General features: G+C 43.2%; 2 protein-coding genes across 2 annotated transcripts; both read right to left on the reverse strand.

Moving 5' to 3' along the window:
- Positions 1–38: 38 nt before the first annotated feature.
- LOC306805316 (nucleolar RNA helicase 2-like) lies at positions 39–10048 on the reverse strand. Its single transcript, XM_079312986.1, has 15 exons — positions 9659–10048; positions 9250–9522; positions 8651–8726; positions 7530–7708; positions 6659–6776; positions 5841–6026; positions 5068–5213; positions 4658–4807; positions 3696–3857; positions 3017–3136; positions 2476–2549; positions 1577–1736; positions 1162–1296; positions 762–806; positions 39–289 (listed from the first exon to the last, which is right to left on the reverse strand). Exons 1-15 carry the CDS (start codon positions 10028–10030, stop codon positions 119–121), a joined length of 2367 nt encoding a protein of 788 aa, XP_079169112.1. The 5' UTR covers positions 10031–10048; the 3' UTR covers positions 39–118.
- Positions 10049–11222: 1174 nt separating this feature from the next.
- LOC306805314 (nucleolar RNA helicase 2-like) lies at positions 11223–23064 on the reverse strand. Its single transcript, XM_079312983.1, has 15 exons — positions 22642–23064; positions 21908–22180; positions 21163–21238; positions 20276–20454; positions 18837–18954; positions 17968–18153; positions 17335–17480; positions 15786–15935; positions 15123–15284; positions 14316–14435; positions 13495–13568; positions 13134–13293; positions 12708–12842; positions 12287–12331; positions 11223–11806 (listed from the first exon to the last, which is right to left on the reverse strand). Exons 1-15 carry the CDS (start codon positions 23047–23049, stop codon positions 11600–11602), a joined length of 2439 nt encoding a protein of 812 aa, XP_079169109.1. The 5' UTR covers positions 23050–23064; the 3' UTR covers positions 11223–11599.
- Positions 23065–23415: the final 351 nt, after the last annotated feature.

Consider the following 23415-nt stretch of genomic DNA (forward strand, 5'->3'; position numbering starts at 1 on the left):
AAAGACAGGCTGCTTTACCAAGGAATAAAGACAAAGAGGAGTGTCTAATAGGCTTTTACTGTCTCATAAAATTCAGCTCAGTCCCATGATCTGGAGCGGAGGTTAACCAAGTGCTCTGTTAAAGTCCCCGATTTCCATTCTTGAACCAGCTGTTTCTCTTGAAGTCTCCTTGCCTGCTTTTTCCGAACCTGGAGAAGCCTCGTCCTGCCGCCTCCTGGGGGAATTCCTCCAGCTCGGGCAGCTCACTGGCCACCGACAGCTGCCAGCGCCGCGTGTCCCTCCACTGCTCCTGAAACAAAAGCCAGGGAACCAGACTTCACCTGATGGGGAACCACCGTCACATAAAGGCACCTGTAGCATGGAAGCAACACTGAATGCAAAGGTGCTCCCCTGCCAAAACAGGCCATTAGATCCCCCACTGGGAGACACTCACAGTCCTGTGGCAAAGGATAAACAAGCACAAGGGACAAGAGGGAACAAAGAAGACAGAAAATTGGTGAACACTCAAATACACTGGAGAGGCCGAAAACCATAGAATTTTGTTTAATGAAATCTGGTAATATCATGGGAATGGAAATGAGAAGAGGCATGGCAGGGTATTTTCTAATGACAATGCTGTGTTCTTCCCAATCACTCTGTTGCCTATGCAAAATCCTTATTAAATCACAAACTTCGTAAACCACCCCATATTCAACCTTTAAGGCATGTGCCAATTTTCGAATCACCAGGTTTTAAAGCCAGCTCTGGCTATGCAAACATACCTGTATATTACTCAGTTCATCAACAGGGATATCAAAGCACACGCCCTAACAAAACAAAAAACAAACAAAAAGGCAGAGATTTACAATGAAAGAATAAATAATCGATATTTATTATTACCAATAACCAATCCCACTACATATATATTTCTGATGTTTCTTCTGCAGTATCATTTAGGAGTAATGTCCCTAATAAGTCTTTTAAAGCACTCAACTAATATCAATGCCTTTCTTTTTTTCCAATATCATAAACAGCATATTCATGATAGGTTACCATTTCCTGAGAAATGAGATTGAATAGGGATAATTACTTCAGAACTCCAGCCTCAATCCCTGCACAAACTGTATGTGTGAACACACACAAAGCCCCAAATCCCTTACTCCTAAGGCTGGGCCATCTTACCATCTTCCCCTTGAGGAAACGAATTCCAGACACTTTGTTATCGATTTCCTCCCCAAGCTGCTCCTTCAGCCCCCGCCAGGCATAGCCCATGGTGTGCATCTCTATTGAACACTTCAACACCATGGTCACAAAGCCCTGCAGGAAACAGAGAAAAATGTTTAACAGGGCTAAACTTGGTCAAACCTACTGCTAAAAAAAAATTTTAAAAAACCCCAACTTGGTACAAGAACCACATTTCAAATTTCTGCTGGGAAGAGCTGATTTCAGCTAAGGAACAAGCAACACAGCAAGAGCCTGGGAGTAACAGCTATTCAGAAACCCAGCTGAAAAAGCCTGGGAAGGAGATGACACACAGGGCCTGGACACAAGCAATTCATGTATCCATCCTTGCTAGCAGGGGTGCATCATTACTTACAGCTGTTGAGTTGAGCAGGGAGCGCTGCTGGATGTGAGCTGCCCCAGAAATGTGTGCCAGGGCTGCAGCCAGGGCAGCCACTGCCCCCTTCTCATCTATCAGCTCCTCAGCTGATTTCCTGAAGTAGTCTACTGCAGAGGGAGGAACGGCCTCCAGCAACCTACACAGTTACAAGATGGGTTTGAAGAGAAAAGAAAAGGCCATTGTCAAGTGCAGCCATGTTTAAGACATTGGTTATTTCTGAGAAAGGCAGGGGGGAAAAATGATAGGAAACTAAGAACAAGCTACTTCTGTAATGATATTTCTGGTACAACAGCTGCCCCCATCATTTTTCAGTACAGAGTGAACCCAACATCATGCCCATCATCTGCTTTACATTGGTCAAATCCTTGCCAATTATAATAATCTGCTTCAAGGCAATTTCCACCACAGGGGCAGCAAATGTAAACAGAGCTGCATGAAATAAAAGCCCACAGCCCTCAGAAATAATAGCAAGAAACACAAGCCAGGGCTAAAACACCCTCAGTGCTGCAGAGCAACCCCTCATTATAACAAGCATTGCTTTTTGTACACTGCTTCCAACCACATCATCTGAGCAGAAAAAATCAGTTTTCCCTCATGACAGTAATTCCATCTTCTGCCACTTATTTCTGATTTTTTAAAAAAAAGGTTAATTTTTTGCAAAAACTTAAGAGAACATTATGTTCTAGGAAATGGTCTATGTTCAGCACACAGAGATTTAATGATACCATCTCACATTATCTATACACAATGCAGCTGACTTTACAACATAGGCAAAGCCATGCTCACGTACAGGCCTTAAAACTCTGCATTAAGCTCTAAGCATCTAGAGCAACATCATCTCTAAACCTTTTTTAAGAACAGGAAAATAAACTTACTTTTTGGCATCACTACTTGAAGCTTTAATTACATCTGTAGCAGAGGGAACGCCTACACGCTTAAAGGTAATACCCTGAAATCAAGAAAACAAATTAAAGGTATTTTCTGCAGTCTACAATTCAATCCTGTCTAAATCACATTACTGAGATCTCTACTTAATGTTTGCAAGATCAACATACTCTTTACTAAGTAATTTCCAAAGCTAAAATTAAACTTTTAAGTTCCCAGCTTTGTTAATCTGGAGCTACTTTACTCCAATGTACATGCAGACTGTGATGCAAGGCATGGTCTGCCTTGTGCATTCCTGTCCCAGCCTGCCTGCTGACATTTACAGAGCACTGCCAGCATGAGGAAACTCAGGCAGTGCAGGAACAGGCTGATCCAGAAGCATTTACAAACACCAAATATCAGCACTTTAGCCTATAGGACTGAAGAGTCCCACCCTGGACTCAGCAAGCCATGACTACAAAGTCTAAGAGTGGCAGGGTCCTTGCAGGAGCTGATTCATTTCCTGAAGCAGAGGTCTGAGGTACAACTCACTGCTTTGTGCTCGACTTGTTTCAGAAGATCTTCTTCTCTTCTCTGAAACAAACAAATGCAGATGCCGGTGCGGCCAGCTCGACCCGTGCGTCCCGAACGATGGATGTAGGAGTCAACATCCTTACAAATTCACAGCAACAGCAGAAACCTTGTTAGCTGAACTGCTGACATTTCACATTCAACACAAGCTAAATTCAAATTCAGAAGCCTAAGGAGTGACACATTATGTGCTTATACCCAAACTTATAACTACACATAAACCACTCAGGTTTGCGTGTGCTCTCCCCCACCCAAAGTACACTGCTCAGCTTCAACCAACACTGCTGACAGACATTTTAATTCTTTTAAATAAAAATCTTCTCTGGAGTTCTGAAATATTAAAAAGGCAGCAGAAATATTTTAGAATGTTTATGAAACTCAGCAACATTCAGAAAGAATTCAGAGAAGTTGCACAATGTCAAAATCTATCTTATGAGTTTCCAGAGTAAACAAAACCCAAGACTTCAATCAAATCTCAAACTGTAACTATGAAATTTTAGGCCTGGCATTTTCAAAAAATTCACTTAATTTTGAATTGGAACAGAACATACTTCTGATGAAACAGAGAAATAATCCACCATTCTGGCTAAAAAAAAAAAAAAAAAAAAAAAAAGTTAATTAGTTTATTCTAATGACTTACTTTTGGTGGTGAGCACTGTATAACAAGGTCAACCTCAGGAATATCCAAGCCACGGGCAGCTACATTTGTTGCAATCAGCACTTCAAACACACCATTTCTGAAGCCTTTTAATGTAATTTCTCTCTGTTTCTGTGGAATGTCACCATGCAAGGACTGGGCATCCTGTCAGTGCAAAAAGCCATTAACATGACATTTAATGGGAGTCCAGGCTGCAGCATCCAAAGATTATTGTGCAAAATACTGTGCAGAGCAACAAAAATAATAATCCTACTTGGTTTGATCCTTCTGGGATTTACTGTGAAAGCAGCATGGCTATGAGGCAGAAATTATTGCTGCAAGTTTTTTATGTGGATGGTATATGAGATTTCTCTAATAGTAGGCAAACTATGTATTCCCACCACTGCTAGCTCTCCATAAATCAGCATTTAGTATCAAACAGGATTTTTTCTGGAGAATATGCAGCACTTTTCCTCACATTCAGAAAAAGGGCAGTAATTCCAGCAAGCACAGAAGACCTGCTCAATACATGACCTGCATACCAAACAAACTTTTGGCAAACCTTCCAAGGGCAACAAGACATTTCTTTCTACCATATTAGTTGGATTTTCCTCAATTACTGTCCAAAAACCAAATGCCATTACAAGATGGGAATCCACACTAAAAGCACACTAATATAAGATGGGTTGTGTCCACTAGACTAGCTTCTGTTTCTTACAATTATTATTATCTCCTGGACACTCAGCATAGGCTGTGTATTTCCTGATAATCCATGTCCTGAACCATTTTAAAACCACGGGAAAAAATTCAAAATGTCAGTCAAGTGGATATTTTACCCTCAAAGTTCACTTTATAAAAACAGCTTTCACAAGTCTTAAAACCACTCCACACAGTTGCAACCTATTTATTTCAGGGCATTCAACCCCTGGCTGTACCAAACACTGCTCTGTGCTCAGCCTCAGTACCTGTTTGAGTGAAGCATTCATTGCCAACTCATTTGCTTCCCTTTTGGTCTCACAGAACACAATGGTCCGCCCACGGCTGCCACTGTAGACCTGAATGATGTCCCCAAGAACTCCTGCCCTCTGAGATGAGCGACACTGAATGGCCAAGTGCTGTTTGGGATAGAAACAAGAAACCCCTGTTAAATCTAAGCTATGCACATGACAGACAAAATGAACAAAAAAAGCAGTTTAATTTTTTAGTTTTAAGCTTGCAAATGACAGCTCCCCACATGAAAACTTTGCCTACAAAATCTGTGTGTCAGCTATGTGGAAAGTCATTCATACACCCATTTAAAAAGTCAATGCATAACCCATTTTATCATAGCCAATTGCTCTCAGGAACTGCACTGCCCTGCAGCAGAATAACTCACTTCCACAGTTGTGGCTGTCCTTTGAGTCTTCTTTCCAATCAGGTCAATCTGTTCATACTCATCTCTCATGTATTTTTTTGCCACATCATAAACCCATCGTGGACAAGTTGCAGAAAACAGCAGTGTCTGTGGGTTGTTCTCAGAGCCTGGAAGGAAAGGCCATCAACTTCAGACATCTCAACAGACCATAACACTTGAGAATTGATGAAAAAGCAAGAGCTGCTCTCACAATGACAGTTTTCTATGTGCACTAAGTCTGTACAAGATGTGAGGAAACACTGCCAACAATCAGCTTTTCATGGTTTTAAAAGCCATAGTGGTAAGTCTCACTCTTATTTCCACTAATTCAAGCATTTTAGAAAATTTTGGCATTAATGAAATGTGGCAAAGAGTTTCACACATTAAAATAACCTCCTTCTGCACCATACCTGGCACCTGACAGCTTTGTTAAACACCCACTACATCAGAAAAAGTGCAAACACTCCCTAGTTGTCAGCTTTGTGTGGTGACAAGTGTATAGACAGACCATAACCCTAACTCTCTGCTCAAGTCACCTCTCTCAGGATGAGGAACTCTAGATCTTAGGGAGTTGGGTTTGCTGCTTTTTCCCCTTCAGCCTTCTGTCATCTTTCTTTGAACCTTTTCCAATTCTACCTTGCCCTTTTCTAGCATCACACAAAGAATTTAAGTTAGAGGTGCACCAGAAGTTCTTAAAGTAGCATAACTGTGTTTTCTGCATTGTCCCCCATTTTTCTCCTGATGTCTGAGTTCACCTTTCTTGTAGGAGGATCCCAAGATTTCTTCCACTTGCTCAGCAAAGCCCATGTCTAACATATGATCCACTTCATCCAACACAACATGCTTCACATTGGAAAGCTCCAGCTTGCTGTTCTGAATGTGGTCTTTGATCCGGCCAGGAGTTCCCACCAGAATATCGATGCCACTTTTAAGGAGATCAACTGGAAGACAGAAAAACAAGGACAGTGTCAGACTGCTAAGAGACAGCATGATAAAAAGTTAGTGTTACACAGCAACACTTCTCATTTTAGAAGCAAAAAACTAAGGTCCCTTTAACCTCAGAGAAAAGCACAACACCCAAAAGTAACAGACACAGAAGGTAATTGAAGTCCTGGCTGCTCTGTCAGGAGTACCAGCCAAACCTCACTCAAGTTACAGGGAAATACAGCAATTTCCAAGTAACAATCAGCTGACATTAGAAAGCTTCAGAACTTTACTACATGGAAACACTTCAGTTTTCCAGCTAAACTGTGCCACAACTATCTCTGAAGACACACATACATAGTTCTCCCCTTTCTGTCACCTAGTCCTGGTCTATGTCCACACAAAAACACAATAAAGAAGAAATTAACAGGATTAGACACTGCACAGAACTACAACCATTCATTTTCCATAAAGATTTACTGGAACTAAAATAATTCAACCCAGGCTGTGTGCTTCCTTTGAAAGCCATGCCATCTGAGTTCCTGACTGAACTCAAAGTCTGAGGGGGCAAAAAATCCATTTTTATTTAAGGAGTGCATTTGGAGAAAGTCAGCTTCAATCCATTAGTAATTCCTTAGCAGTTACTTACGCTGTTCTTTATATGAAGCTCCTCCATAAAAACAAGCAATTGACAGTTTCTTTGTGAAATTCTTGAAATCTTTGGCTACCTGAATGGCCAATTCCCTGGTTGGAACAAGAACCAGGACCTGAAGGGAGAGAAAAACAAACAAAAATGCAGCTGTGCTTGGGAGAAGGTGTAGAAGAGCCTACTTCATGTCAAACACTCCCATCTTCACTGTACTCTTATTGCAGAGGTGCCCACAGCTTCCCAGCAATATTAACATTCCCTGCCTCCTGGAGCCTGCACTAGGAGCCTCAGAGCCAGCAAGAGGCAACAAGGGAAAGTGCTACAAGATAACCCAGACTAGAACAACAGTAACTTTCTTATGTTAAAGCCAGATAAAAGACACTTCAGCAACATTATCAAGGGCAAGGAAGGTGCATCTCAGCATTAAAGGACAGGAAAAAGTCACTAAATTTGGTGTAGTAAGATTTTTAAAGATACACAGCATGATGCACTCCAGCCACACATCCTTCCTTTTCTCCACCAACCTGCCTTCCTCCAGAATCTACCCTTCCCCCAATATTTCATTTAAGAATGACCCAATAAAACAAAGAGCTGAATTCATCTCTTAAAATCTTTCATATAGTTAGATTTTAAAATTTACATTGCCTTTACAGTTAATAAAACAAAAGGATAAAGCAGGCAACAAATCTGCAGACTCTATATAGCTCTGCAGCCTAATGATAAAAACACCCTGATCTGAGCAAAATATCCAGCATTACAAAATCTGTAAAGGACAAAAGTCCCCAACGAAAAACCCCAAAGCAACAGTAAAATCACTCTCAAAACCTGCCATGCTCTAAGGTTTTGGAGTAAACTCTTAAGTGTAAGTTACTTTTGGTGCACGGCCTCTTCTCCCATCCTGTGAGACACTCTGAAGTTTTTCAATCAGTGGAAGAGCAAAGGAAAGGGTTTTCCCAGTTCCTGTTCGAGCTTGAGCAATTACATCTTTGCCATCATATATAGGCTGGAAAGTCCTCACTTGCACAGGGAACAGGTATTTTACACCTCGAGCTGTAAGACAGTTGGAAAAGGTTTCACTTGAAGGTGAACTAACAAATAGAAGCCCTCATCTATAAATATGCAGGGCACAACACCTCAAATCCTGTACACAACAGAAATTGCAACTTAGAAGAAAACCATGTATCTTTGTGGTCTATTCGTACCCACAAGGTGAGCGTTGAGTATCCACCATGAAATACAGTCTTCTTTGTGATATACAGTTTAAGACAACAGGAGAGGAAGGAAAAAACCCAACAGCTCAAGATTTTGTGGTAGCTGGGTTTTGAAGGCAAGAAGGTGATAGAGCTTGTTTCAAAACACTCTAAAACTTCAAAGAGATTTTGCACAGTGGAAACAAAACAACCCATCCAAAAGAAACTTCAGAGCAAGGAAAACATAAACAATAAGGAGAATTTTTTCTAACAAACAAGAATTGCACATCTACCCAACAGAGGGGACAAGAACCTATGGCAATTACTTCCTCAACAAAACTAATCACAAAGAGATATGAAAATGCCCCAAACTATGAGAATAACCCCAGACAATCTGTTCACACAAAGCAAACAGTCTTCAAATAAAAAACTCAATTAGGCTTGTATAAGAAGCAATATTGTAGACAGCAGACACAGAACAGAAGATATACTAAAGTAAAGAATGATATATAAAAAATGATGCTGACAAACAATGTCTCTCTAGAATGTGTATCTAGGAATAACCACTCATGAAGAATGATCTCATCTTAAGGCATCTAAAATTGAATAATCAGAACAATCAGATCAGAAAACTTTTTTCGACTAACAACAGCAGATTCTCTGAACCCAGAGTGACTGGTCATGTTAGTCCTACCATATACATGTAACACTATTTAGTACTATTTACCCTTGGCTTATGCAGGTAACAGAGCCCAATTCTTAGCAAACATTTATAGAAATGTCTTCTACCACATGAACTAACCTGTGAGAAGTTTGATAGTGTTTTCTGAGAGAGGAAAATTAGAGAAGGCGCCTTCTTTTGCTTCTTCTGTTAGCTCCTAATAGGATAAAAAAACAAAACAAAAACAAAAAAAAACAAAACTAAGTAGTCCTCCAAAATGAGCATAGAACATACCGTAGGCAGTCACAAAATAAAAGCTGTGCATTTGCTTTACAGCCACAATTCAACCAGACACATTTTTCCTATTCAATGAAAAAGAAAAGCCTTTTGATATAGGCACAACATATTTGGCAAGTCAGGAAATGGAAACTATGTGACACCAAGAGCAGCACACACGAAAACTGCTTTCCTAACCAGCCACGTTTTCTGCAGGATACCGAGCGCCCGCAATTTACCGGGAAGGGAAAGCACGTGGAGTGCAGCTCCCACGTGTCGGTGCCGGGCGGGATGAGGCATTCCCGGCACCCGGCACATCCAAGGCAGACAGCGGCAAAACGCGCCTAGGACAGATGCCTCATGCTCCACAGTCTCGCAGCTCAAGTCTCCACACAGCGCACTAAGCCCACTAATTACTAGCAGAACGTTAATTAACCACGACTTTGCTGGCAGAGCATCCCCACCTCGGCGTCGCTGTCCTGCTCTGCGCTCCGGACAGCCGGGGCTGTCACGTTGCCGTTCGCAGCGGAGGATGATTTCACCGCGTGCTGGGACGCCTCGCTCTCTCCCGCCAAACCATTGCTCTTCTCCTTGGCTTTTTTCGTCTTCTTGGGCACGGGGGGCTCCAAGTCGCCATCCTCCAGCCCGTCCTCCTCGGGCTGCGTCTGCTCGGCCTCGGCCTTACCGCGCCGCTTCGCCTTTACCTGCCGCTTCACCTTCTTCTCCGGCGTCTCCTCCTGCAGCGGGAAAGCCGCGGTCACATATGAGGGGGGAAAAGCCGCGGGCACACGGAGGGAACCCGTCGCTCCCCAGTTTAAGCCCCCCGAGCCCGTACAAAATGGCCGCACCCGCGGGTGCACGTGGCGCTCCCACCTTGACCTTCCTGCGGCGGCCGCGGCGCAGCGACTCGGCGGCGGCGGGCGCCTGGGGCTCGGCGGGGCTGTGCTCGGGCTCGGCGGCGGGCATGGCTGCCGGCTGCTCCCCGGGCAGGTGCTCGGCTACCGCGCTGCTGCCGGAACCGGGGCCGGTCTCTGCGCGGCAGCCCCAGGAGGCGCGCCCCGCCCCGGCGCGCAGGAAGTGAGGCGGGCGGGCCGGCCCGCGGGGCAGCGCGGCCGCCAGCAGCAGCAGCGGGCGCGGTCCGGCTCCGTACAGCCCGCACAGCCGCCGCCCGCCGCCGCTCGCCGGCACCGCCGCCCGAGCCGCGGGGAGCCCGAGCCGCGCCGCCCGACCCCACACGGCCCCCATGCGGCCGCCGCCCCGCGCCGCCCCTTCCGCCGCGCCGCCCCTTCCGCCGGCTGCTGCGGCGCCATGAGCCGCTCTGCCCGCCAAACCGGGCTCGCTCCCCATTCACCCAAATAGGAGTACTGCTCTGGGACCGGTACTCAACTGTGACGTACAAAAATCTCTAACAGTTTAAAGTTAGAAAGTGTGTGTTTATTCAGCGCTGGGCAGCAGCGTGAGGTAATCCTCCAAACGCACTGCAAAATCAGGAGGAAGTAAGGCGAGTCTTCCTCACCCTAAACTCTTCATCTTTTCTATCAATGGCAATACAAATGATTTCTGGGGATAGTCCAATTTTTTGGTTTCTGGTTGCATTGTCTATGTTCCTTTGGATCTGCTCACTTGTTTCATCGTTTCCCATTGTAAGCGCAGCTGAGCAAACATAAAATGACAGATAATTATTTAAGTTTCAGGTAACTACTCCCTTCTAACTTGTAATTATTTTCAGCCATGTAACTAAAATCCTAATTTTCTAAGATTAGTCGGGTTTCTGGCGCCATGCACGGAAATTCAGGGCTAGAAAATGTCCCTAGGCAAGGAATTTTCAGGGCTAGGAACGTGCCCAGCACAGCCCCTCTATCGGGATTTTCCATGCAAATTAAGTAATCCCAGCTAACTTCACGTGCTCAGGAGAAGGGTCTTGACCCCCGAGGTAAGCATGTTTCTTAGCTGTAATACTAAAACATCATTCACCCATAGGATACATGGACCTTGAGTATTTTGCCAACCCACCAATGTACACAGACATAGATCAACATACTGATTGACTTCATCCTTAAAGCTTGTCAGCTCCAGGATGTCCTTGATTAAGGGCTGCTGCTATCCATTCCACTCAGCAGGCTTGAAAATACACCAAGATCTTACATTGAAAAACATCCTTACCTATGACAACCAAGGGGTTATGGTCACAGTTCTCCCTCCTCCAAGAGCTCCCCCTTTTGCTTTGGAAACTGCCTTTCCTACCCCCATTTTATAAGGAGTCACAACCAAAAACTAGTAAGTCTGAAGGAAAGGAGAGCTTCATTACGAATCCACAAAATAAAAACCAACCAGATTTATTTTTCTTTCAAGAGCTCCTGCTGCCACACTCCCAGATCTGGCACCTTTTCACATCTCCACCTGCAAAATACTGCTTCAAATACATGACAACAAAATATGAAGTTGTAAAATAATATTTAATTTTATCAGAAAATGTACAGGTTTGAGCAGCAATTCAGATCTATGTATTATACAGTGAACCAGGCTACAGTTTAGAACGCAACAGACATATTATGGAAAGATTCAAAGAGCAATATGAGAAACAAAAGAAACAATTCTTTTTTTTCTTGCAGATTTTTGGGTTGGTTTTTTTTTTTTCTTTGCACTCTTTTTTAAAATGAATAGAACCTTGTTTATGAGCAAAGTAGTACTGACAAAAAAAAAGTATCTTAATGAAGTATTTTCCCCAATGGTACAAACACACAGAAACAGCCTAGCGTAATGTAATATAAAATACTTCAGTCCCGTTTTTTTCTCACTTCTGGATTGCTGAAGTTAATGTTCAAATGCTCTGCTGAAACTTCGTTTCTGGCCTCTGCTCCTGAATCTGTTTCTCCCGGAGCCCCCGCGCCGACCGTTCCTGGAGCTGGAGAAGCTCCGCCCATTCCCTCCACTCCCTCCTCCTCCTCGTAGGGATTCCACCAGCTCCGGCAGTTCAGTGGCCACACACAAACGCCAATGTTTGGAATCCTCCCACTTTGCCTATCGGAGTAAGTCAGACACAGCAAGTTAAATAAAGGAATGCAAACACAGTGTATGCAGTAATTATTACATTTGCTCAAATGAAAAGGTAAAATATGGGATTCAAGCTTCTATATGAAGGGATCAATAATTTTGGTGTGGTAATGCTAAAGACCACCAGCAAAAATCTGAATTCACTTTACTGTGGAGAGAACTCTGGGTGAAAATATGAGGTGGGGAAGAGAGAAAAGGGGAATAAAGCTTGCTGCCTACAAAGATGAATCCAGCACCACTTTTCTCAGTGCAAAAGTTTCAAGTTACAGACTTTTGGTGACAGTGGAATGCCTTAGAAAAGAAACACTGTGAGCTTGTTCTGTTGTTCAGTTCCTTCCAAGCCATCCCTTTTGCCACTAGGAAAAGCAGGATAAAGGTTTTCAGTCTAACCCAGTCCAGCCAGCTTCATCTTCAGCCTAGTGTACCCAGAATTTGCAATGAACATACCTCTATTTCTTTTTGGTCTGCCACAGGAACATCAAAGCACACACCCTAAAAAAAAAAAGAGTCATTTTAATGCATACGAGGTTAGCATTTTAAATGACTGCAAGTAAAAACAACAGAGCCCACAAATGTACATCTGAGAGGCAGGCACTATCAGAACTGACTGTCCTAAGAAATGCTTTTCTGCTTTGTCATTAAGGCAGAGTTAACATGCCTCATACCTGTATCTGTTCTGCTATCCCCATAGCCATGCATTACCCTACCTCCTGAGCATGCCAAGAGCCCTAAGCACTAAAAAAATACTGAGGGCCATCATCAACAGTGCCTGGAATAGAGAAAAAGACCAAATGGCTCCCCTGACAATTGCTAAGAAAAGGCTGCCATCAAAAAAGTCCAGTATCAAAGAAAAAAACCAAAACCTTACCATTTTACCCTTGAGGAAGCACATTCTGTTCACCTTCCGTTCAATATCATCACCCAACACTTCTCGCAGTCTTCGTGAGGCATGGTTCATGCTGCTTATTTCTTCAGAGCAGTGAAGTATCATTGTAACAAATCCCTAAAATAAAAGGGGCAGTTTCACTCAGGCAGAGGAACACCAGCACATACATCAGACAGGAGAAACCTGCCAATTTACAGCTCATTAATTAAATCTTCAAGTAGGTACTGTACATCAAGTATCTTTACAACTACTATTTTGCTTTTAATAAAATCAGTAGTTTCTAGTGGCTTAAGTATAGTTTTCAAACCAAATGGCCAGGAGACAAATAATTCTCTATTCAGACAACACAGAGGTGTGCTGTCTCTTTCCAGTTTCAAGGCAAGCATTAAGCCTCAGCCCCTCCCTTACCGCATCAGAGTTCAGCAGCGAGCGCTGTTCAATGGAAGTAGCGCCCGAAATATGGGCCAGAGCTGCAGCCAGAGCATTAACTGGTCCCTTCTCTTTTATGAGCAACTGAGCAGATTCTCTGAAATACTCAATAGCAGTCTGAGGAACAGAATCCAGGCACCTAAGTAGTTAAAGCAAAAAAAAAATTAACAATTTATACACCAGTAGGCTCTGGAATAGAAAAAAAACAAACAAACAAACCAGGACTCCAAGATTTCAACAGTGCTCAGAAAGTTCAAAGAGGCAATAAAGAATAATTCCAACAGCCCTTCTGAACTAGGAAGGCAGAAAGATGCAACAGGGCTTGAGTTCCCACACACACCTCATGGCATCTTTGCTGGAAGCCTTTATAATGTCTGTTGCAGTAGGAACACCAACACGCTTGAATGTAATGCCCTGAAATTTAAAAGGCAAAAGACAAATAAAAATTTCAGACCATAAGTAATTCAATTCTAAAGAAGTAGTATTGAACTCCAACACAACAAGCATTTAAGTCTGTATTTTTTCTTCTTATTTTCACCTTTTAATTTCCAATTTTTTTCTTAGTGAAAACTGTAAGGTTAAGCTTACAGGAAAACGGGTAACACTTAGAAGGCTTTTATGTAGCAGATCAGTTTAAATGATTCAGTGACCTTAGACTGGAAACAAAACATTTTAGTACATTTCTGGGGAAAATAGTCCTACAAATTCTAAATTACTGCTTTTAGTCTGATAGATTTGGATTTAAGTAGAAATTACAGAGTCTTAGTCTACATGTAACACTGCTTTCTGTGCCAGGAGTAAACCATCTCATCACAACCACATACTTAATTGTCGAGGAAACTACCACATGGAACACTGCACAAAGTGCAAAAATGCAACTAACAGCACAGAGGAAACTGCACATGTGCACATCACTGATCAGAGGACAGCCAGGGTGAACACTACACTGAAATACTGAGAGGTTTTTTTATTTCCACAAGGACAACCTTACTGGCATTTGCTGGAACAGTGTGGGCGTTAGAATGCACAGTGCTCTCCCTGCTCCACAGTAACTGAACTGCACCCACCCTCCTCAAGGTACCCACATCTCCTCTGGGTGCTTTATAAACTGCATTCTGTACCTGAAGAGAGTCTTGCAATTAGAAGAGAACTGTACTTTACCGCTTTTTGTTCCACGTGTCTCAGCTGATACTCTTCCTTCCGCTGATAGAAACAGATACAGATCCCAGTGCGCCCAGCTCGCCCTGTGCGCCCAGAACGATGGATATAGGACTCCACATCCTTCAGAAACAGTTTAACACAGCCTTGTGAGTAACCTAGCTCACTGGAATTTCATCAATTCATTGCATCCAAGGAACTTGCAGAAGCCATTACAGTTAAACCTGAACAATGCACAGTAACTGCATTGTAGTATTGAATTAGAAAACATTGTTTCACTAATATGGAACAATTATGCTCTTCCATAGCCATCTAAAAATCATGGCTTGCAAACCAGAGCCAAGAGCATCAATTAACTTTTCTCTATGCATCACCTCACATTTGGACCTCCATAGGAATCCCACTCCCCCTCCTGCACATCCACTGGAGCGTGGTTACTGCAGTATTAACAGCACATTCATTTTGTTTCTTTAAACTAAATTAAGTCCAGACACAACCAATGCTCTCAGGGCTGTGGTCCACACCTCACAGTCACCCCATTCAAGAGAATCATTCTTCCCTCTGCTCCCAGCTTTGCAAACACCATACTCAGCTTCCAAGAGAAGCCCCATAAGAGGACATTTTGAGGAAATAATCCTTAAACATACTAGGGATTGACACAGTCCCAAAAAATCCTCTAAGAAACTACTTTTACATATCTGGACATATACTGATGAAATCTGTGTGGTCAATACCATCAGCTGACAGCATACACTACTTGAAAGCAAGACTACAGATTATTACAAGACATCCAACATAAAAGTTTCCTACCTTTGGTGGTGAGCTTTGAACAACCAAGTCAACTTCTGGGATATCTAAACCACGGGCAGCTACGTTGGTTGCAACCAGAACTTTAAATGTACCATTTCTAAAACCCTTCAGTGTGATCTCTCTTTGCTTCTGAGGAATATCACCATGCAATGACTGGCAATCCTGGAAAATGGTATTATTTTAGAACCGTATCAAAATCCAAGACAGTGCTTCATTTTATGGTCAGTTTTGGGTACAACATTTTAGTATTTGATAGGTACTGTGTGGCAAGATACAGAAGAACTGAATTACCCAAATTTATATTTTAGCTGTCTTACAATATGTACTCAGTAATTCTTAATCATTCACCTCAAAATTCATTTAACAATGGCAGGAAAACAGAACTGCAACGTGTATCAGCTCTACCTCTGTGACATATTGAAAACTCTGCCCTAATTTGCCATCCACACCATCTATGCAATGCTTGGCTGCTGCAAAATTGTAATCTCTAATTTTTGTTTCATGTCCACGAGAAAAAGTAATATCCTATCTGACCACACACAAAAGCCTGCCCTATGCACTTTGAAACTCTCCCTTTAAAACTTACTCAGCAATGGTCTGGTATCAACATAGGGTTGATACATCTCTGACAGGTTTTGTTACTTAATACACCTGATAAAATACCTGTTTTATTGAAGCATTCAGAGCCAGCTCATTTGCCTCCTTTTTGGTCTCACAGAAGACAATGGTCCTCCCGTGGCTGCCACTGTAGACCTGAATGACATCTCCAATAACTGCAGCTCTCTGAGACCAGTGACACTCTATTGCCAAATGCTATGGAAAAAAAAAATCCAATAATAAGCTTATATCAAGTTAAGATTCTTTCAAAATACATTTGGAACTGTTAAATACAGAAATAGTGAAGTTACACAGTTCTCTGATGGGGAAAATGCTTTAACTCACGATCCTGGAACATATGAAATCCATAAGGCACTTCTGCCCACAATTACTCTTATGATCAACAAAATAATTACAGTAAGAGAAAATCAGGCCTCTAGCATATATGTATTATATTCCTTGCTATGGTAATTATTACAGCAAACAAAGGCCTACTGAGGGGAGATTAGACCATAGAAAGTTTGAAAAAACCTATCTTGTATGCAGAATACCAGAAGTCTACATGGAGATTTAAAAGCAGCAGGCTGATGTTAATGGCTTTTGCTTACAACCTGGATAGCTGGTACTGCTTTTCCCAGAAAAGCCACAAAACTGACAAGTGTCAGTTTTTTCACAAGTGTCTTGGCTTGCAAAACAGGTAACCAAAAGTATGTATTCTATCACCATCTGTTGAAAAACAGGTGGGGCAGTGATCTTTTATCTCCAGAGGGAGAAATCATCTGTTAATGGGGCATCTGCTAAAACCAGGTGGGGCAGTGTTCTTTATCTTTTCCAGAATCCATCCTTCCTCCAGGGAGACCTTCTGTTGATGGGCCATTCAGTCCCAGTGCATGACTGATGAAATTACATCATCCCACTGGGAGATGCTCCAGCCAGGGGAGGAGCCAAGCCTTTCCTACCTAGAGAAAAACTGAGGTTTGGAATATCAGAGCAGCCTTTTCCCAATGGATTCCAGAGGAGAACCAGACCTTTCCACGTCATCCCTGGACCTATAGAGGAAACTGCACCTTCTCCAGGAGCACTGCTCCAGCTGAACCACATCTGCCACTGCAGGAGGATGCAGCCACCATTGAATGGGACTGCTTCCAACACCAGTACTCTGATTCTGTCAGTGTTTTGGGTTTAGGGTTTGTTTTGTATTACTGCATTTTTTTATTTTATTTTCTCCTGCTAAAAACGAAAAAAAAAAAAAATCAAACCTTGTTTTTCCTATTCCCATAACTTTGCCTGAGAGCTCCTTAATTTCAAAATTATAATGATTTGTTGGAGGGAGAGAGTTTACATGGTCCATTTCAAGAGAGGCTCTGCCTTTCTTAACAAACACCTATCTTTCAAATGAAGACAACAAGAAAATCCTCTCTCTACCTGTGATGTGAGAAGACAGATCCTAAACCCAAAAACAGTTTGACTAGCTGTAATGTGCCTTATGTTTAGAAAAAAATTCTCAAAACAACTCTTAACATCACTGTGATAATGCACCTTAGGAAGAAATGACTTTTTGTAACATAAAAGAAAAGGGAAAAGGCCTGAAAATGTTTCACATGAGACTACTCACTTCCACTGTTGTAGCAGCCTTCTGAGTTCTTTTCCCAATCAAGTCAATCTGTTCATATCTAGACTTCATGTATTTCTTAGCCACATCATACACCCAGTGTGGGCAAGTTGCTGAAAACAGCAGTGTCTGGGGATTGTCTTCAGAATCTTAGAAAAAACAAAAACAGAGCAATGCTTCACAAACTTCATACATTTCACCTAACAGATGTACATAAGTTGATTATACAAGTGATTAAAATGAGGCTAAATATCAGTAGCTAATGTAAAGAAGCCAATTGAGCTTTTTTAATTTATGCATTACCAACACCTGGAGTAAAAAATATTCTAAAAAGTCTAAATAATTTCAAGATTATGAAAAACTTACTATAGCCAAAAAATCTAGCCTGTTTTCAATTAGTGAAAAAGGTTAAAAAGCTAATTCCTTTTAATTTGAAGAAATCCAAGCACAGTTTAAAGACAGTTACAATACAGACCCTAGATACTGAACTTCAAGCTTTGCAAAGATTCTGTGAATGACTTCCACAAATTTAGAATATAAAATATTCAGTCATTTCCAAAGTCACTTTACACCTGAATTTTAGCAAACTAAATTATTACTAATATTTCCTGCTATTTATTTCAATATTGAGATTACCCTTCTTGTATGCAACTCGTAAAATGTCTTCCACTTGCTCAGCAAATCCCATGTCCAGCATCTGGTCAACTTCATCCAGCACCACATGTTTCACCTTGGTAAGGTCCAGCTTGCCATTCTGCAGGTGGTCTTTGATTCGACCAGGTGTGCCAACCAAAATGTCAATGCCACTTCTCATGAGATCAACTGGGAAACAAAGAAGACAAGAGTCAGCAGTGGAGAAAAAAAACAACAAAAAAAGCTTACCTCCCTTCCCTCTCCCTGTGATTTAAAGTAGCAAGGATAAGCTTCTTTTAACATTATTTATTAATAGTCAGCTCTTCTCAAACTATCTACTTTAAGTGGAAGCTTTAAACATTTATTTAACTATCCAAATTACTGGAATCTACCCCTTCTTGAGGTTCTGCAGTGGAAAAAAAAATCATGCCTAATGTCTCAAGATGTATCCCAATGAAAAAGCTCATTCTCATTCTTTGCTTACAACCACCAAGAACGTAAATCATGCTGTCACAACAATTTCTTCTTCACTTTACAAATCCTCTATATATCCCTTATCACATGAAAAAAGACATACCTAGTTACAGCTGTTAAACTAATAGTTTTTAAAGAAAATAGGTTTTCAAGAACCTACACCCAGATACTGTGTGTATACTTTGTTTCATTTTAAGGTACATGAGTAGATAAGTAGCACCAAAAATATAACTGAGAGTCACAGCAGTTTATCTCCATAAGATACACCTTGAACTGCTGATTTTCCCATGAACAGTCTCCAGCTCTTGAACTCAAGTGTGTGTTTGGAAAGACCAACTGCATTTCTTAAATATGGCAGCCAGTCAATATTGCAATTATTAGTCCTAAGAGTCACTTACTTTGTCCATTGTAGGGAGTTCCTCCATAGAAACAACCCACTGTCAGCTTCCTTGTGATGTCCTTGAAATCTTTGGCAACCTGATTTGCCAGCTCTCTTGTTGGACAAAGCACTAGAACCTGCACAGAAAAGACAAAACAGATGTTTTCTCAGCATGGCTTCTGCCAAGAAACCACCAGACCTCTGATCATTAATTTAGATCTGACCCTTTCTAAAATTAAATAATAATTTAAAAAAAAAATGTTTTAACTAATTATCTAAGCAAAGGCTGGAGAAACACACTGCTCAAGTCTCTTGTTACATCATTAATTTTCTTCAACATATACTCATTTAGGACAGGCTACCTTTTTAAACAGGCTAGGAGAGATTTAAATCTTATTTAACTCCTGAACAGAGCAGCTGTAAGTCTTCTTCTACATGTGTATATGCTGTTTGAACACAAGACCAAAGGATGTGGGTAACAAAGTTGGGGTTTTTTTTGCACCTGCTCAGTACTGTTTCACAGCCCTGTGAGAAGGTGTAAGGAAGATCTGTCAGCTGTCTCTTGGCTTCCTTTTGGCTCAAGGAAACATGTTCAGCCTGCAGAGCTGCTGTGCTAATCCATATCCCTGCAAAGGCAACCCAGGAACCATCCTCTCCTCCAATATGCAGCCCTTCTTGCAGGCTGGTTAACTAACTGGAATCCTTTATAAGTTTATGGCTCCCTTGAAGAAAGCTCTTCCTTCTCCAAAAGATTGTGCCAAATCTAGAGACAGCATTCCCAAGCCAAGCAGTGTGATGGGCACTTGCATACAAAACTGCTAGTAATAGCTTAGGAAGGCACTTCAGGTAATCTGTGAGAGGGCTGACAAGATAAAATAAACTGACAAAAATTATTAATGAGGACACACTCAGCTTTGGCTTATCTAAGTTTTTTTTGGAGGAATCGTAAGAATTCAGTGTGGAGAGTGAACACACTTTAGCAAAATGAACACAGCTCATAATGGATCTGCATTCTCTGGAGCAGAAGCTTCAACACTTGGTTGTGTTCCTAATGAAAACTAAGCCTGTTTTTAGAACCTCCCACTGTTTACGTGTTTTAGAAAGAAACATGTTTGAGTAGACAGCTTTAATCAAGCTGTCAAGTTACAATTAGCAACTAATCTGTTTGCAATTTAGGAGAGAAACAAGCATCCAGTAGCCAGTGGCCCTGACCTGGTAACCTGACTGAGCCAAATTAAACAGGAACACCTTGACCACCTGTAGTTCTGGTCTCCCTGTGGCAGAAAAAGGAACTTCACAGGATGCAGGCAAAGCCCAGTGAACACAGCTCTCTAATCACCTTTAATGTGGGTTGGCTTACCCTTGCACAAACCTGAAGATCTTCTCCAGCAGCTGAAAAACCTGAACCACTTAGATGCAAGACAAAACAAAATCACCATTGTAGCCAGGCAGAGTTACCTTTGGTGGACGGCCTCTCCTTCTTTCCTGTGAATCTCCCTGAAGCTTTTCAATTAAGGGAATAGCAAAAGAGAATGTTTTCCCTGTTCCAGTTCGTGCTTGAGCAATGACATCTTTGCCAGAGTACACTGGGTTGAAGGTCTTGACTTGCACAGGGAACAGGTATGTCACTCCTCGAGCTGTGACAATTCCAAGACATTACCTTAATATGATCATTTTACAAGTGTTTTTTCACAGTCTTCAGTGGAAATTATTTCAAGGAGAACTCCCATCAACTCTAAAGTATGTCAGGGCTGTATCATCCCCTCCACTGATTTATTTCATCAGATGAGGGATTTGCAAAGAGTGTCCTGGGACTGTCCATTTTATTCTCCCACTTCACATCACCAGACACAGTGCTAGGACAGAGGAACTTTTTAGACTTTATGAAAGACTTTCAGTACTGTGCCTTTATTTATGCAATACTCAGCTATCTGTGAAAATCTCTTCCTTTCAAATAATAAAAATCTCAAAACCCCTTCTGTTCTTTTAATTCATACTAATTCGTGTACAAAGGAAGACCAAAGATGCTAAATGTAATTGGTTTTCCTTTATTCCCACCAAAATAACCTTTAATTGAAAGTTTCTCACACTTTTTCTTTTTCTTTTTTTTTTTTCCCTTGTCATGTAGAATTTTACTGCAAAGGCTGAACTGGACAACACTGCAAATAGCAAAGTTTGTGTTCAAAGGTTTATTTAGAGCAGGCAGTCAATGTCTTCTGCACTGCATCCATGCTTGTATGGGCACAAGCAGAGCATATCTCAAAGTTACTGATCCAGGGTTTCGAGCATCAAAACTCGACAGAGATCACTGACATTCAATGGTCACACCCTGCCAAGAAACTTACCTTGAAGAAGCTGGACAGTTTCTTTGGAAATAGAAAAATTGGAGAAAGCACCCTCTTTCTGGTCTCCAGTCAACTCCTGTTAGGTAAACAATAACTCAGGTTAAGATTCCACGTGGATACCACATGACTGTCAGTAAATTCAAGGTAATTCAAGTAAATTCAGCATAGGCACTGGTGTCATACTCTTCAGTGACAATGTCACAGCTGCACCTAAAGAGCCTTTTTTGTTTTACCATCATATCTCAACTTGGACAAAGTTAGCAAAAGTGATCTGTGAGTTAAGGCTGTTTCATATCTAACAGCACAGTAAATGCAAAACCCTCAAACCAAAGCTGAAAACTCTTAATTAGAATTGTAGAATATTATTATTTGGAAGGGACTCACAAGGATCAACGAGTCCAACTCCTGGCTCTGTACAGGACAACCCCAAAAATTACAAACACCTCATGATGCTGAATCATATTAAAGCTCCATCTCAACCTGTCTGTCCAGCAACAGCTACCACAACACCAGACTGCTGAAGTAAGGAAGCTGTAGAGCACTGATCCAGCACTCTAGGACTTTCACAATTCAAAATTCTTGCAAATTCCTGGCAGACTGAACAATTCAAGACCTTCAAGTCTCGGAAACTTATAGCACTTTCGACTGATTAGGAAAGGGAATAAAGGCCTTTCTAAATGTGGTCGTGTTAGAATGCAGGAATTAAGAACACATCACTGGAACTAAAAGCAGTCATTAGCTTTACCTGATCCTGCTCGCTCTCACTCTCGCTCTCACTTGACGTTTCACTAGAACTACTGTGTCGGCTTCTGCGGGAGGAGGATTTGCTGCTAAAGGAGGACAATCTCGATTTCTCCAGGCTTTCCTCTTTCGTGTGGCCGTTCTGTTTACTGACACTCTTTGATTTCTTGGCTTTCGGGGCACAACGCTCGTCATCCGATTCGTCGCTTTCATCTGTCTGAGTCTTGCCCCTCTGAAACTTGTCCCGGCGTTTAGATTTCTTCTCCTTTTTCTCCTTCTGGCAAGGCACAGAGCAAATGAAAACACACGCTCGTGGATCCAAGCGACACGGAACAGAGAAGAGGGCGCAGAACAGTTAAAGCTTGAGGTGCACGTTCTAGTTACTGACGGGGGCGGTGGCTGACACAAGGCAACAGATCCCTGCCGGCCGCCGCCGCTCAGGAGACACGTTACCGAGCACGAGACAACCGGGCCTTCCTTTCCGGGCTCTCCCCCGCTGCGGGCGCCGGGCGCGGCGCGGCCCGGGCGGCTGCGGCAGGCCCGGCCCGACACGCGGCGAGGCCCGCGGCCCGGTCCGCCCGCGCACGTGGCCGCCAGGCCCGGGGCCGCCCCGCGGCCTCGCCGCGCTCACCTCGCCCGGCCCGCGCCACCGGCGCTGCGGGTGGCCGCGATCCCAGGCCGGATTCGCCGCCAGCGTGCGGCCGCGGCCAGGCCGTACCCGGAGCCCTTCCCCGGTACCTTGTGCCGCCGGCGGCCGCTCTCCGGGACCGCCTCGGTGTTCATCGAGCAGTCGGAGTCCGACTCGGCCCCGCTGCTGCTGCTGCCGCTACTGCTGCTGCTGCTGCTGCTGCACCGGGTGGCCTCGGGCATCTCCGCTCGCCGCCGCCGCCGCTCCGCCACGCCGCGCTCCGCACCAGCCGCGCGCCCGCCGCGCGTCACGCTCCGTGCGGCCGAGGCGCCGGGCGGCCAATGGACGCAGGATGCGGCAGCGCGGGGGCGGGGCCGCGCCGGCCAACAGCCAATCGCCTGCGGCCGTCGGCCTGGGACTACAACTCCCGGCGTGCCCCGGGGCACAGCGTGGGGACTGCGAGTCCCGGCGCGCCCCGCGCGATATGAGGGGGGCGGCCGCCATGACGGGTCCGCCATGAGGGCCCGGCCTGCTCTGTACATTCCCCCGACCAAATCTCAAGCAGATTGCAGGCTTTACCCTCCATAACTACCGCAGAGAAGTGTCAATAGTGAAAAGTCTAAAGTAGGAAGGACAGTGTGACCAAATGACTAAGATATAAAAACCACAATCCTGAGGTGATATGCAGCATGAACCCAGAACAATATGCTTGTAGCTACAGGGATAAATCAAGAGGAAGAAGTCGAGGAAGTAAAATCCGTGAAGCAATCCTGACAGGTGCCAGGATGTTGATTCCTTATGGAATGGGAAGGTGAGGATGAGCAGGGTCAGATCAGGGCCTCTCCCACAGCAATGGCACTGGCCTTAGCTCTTGTCTTCTGCCA

Source organism: Erithacus rubecula (genome assembly GCF_903797595.1).
Source record: "Erithacus rubecula genome assembly, chromosome: 9".
NCBI lineage: Eukaryota > Metazoa > Chordata > Aves > Passeriformes > Muscicapidae > Erithacus > Erithacus rubecula.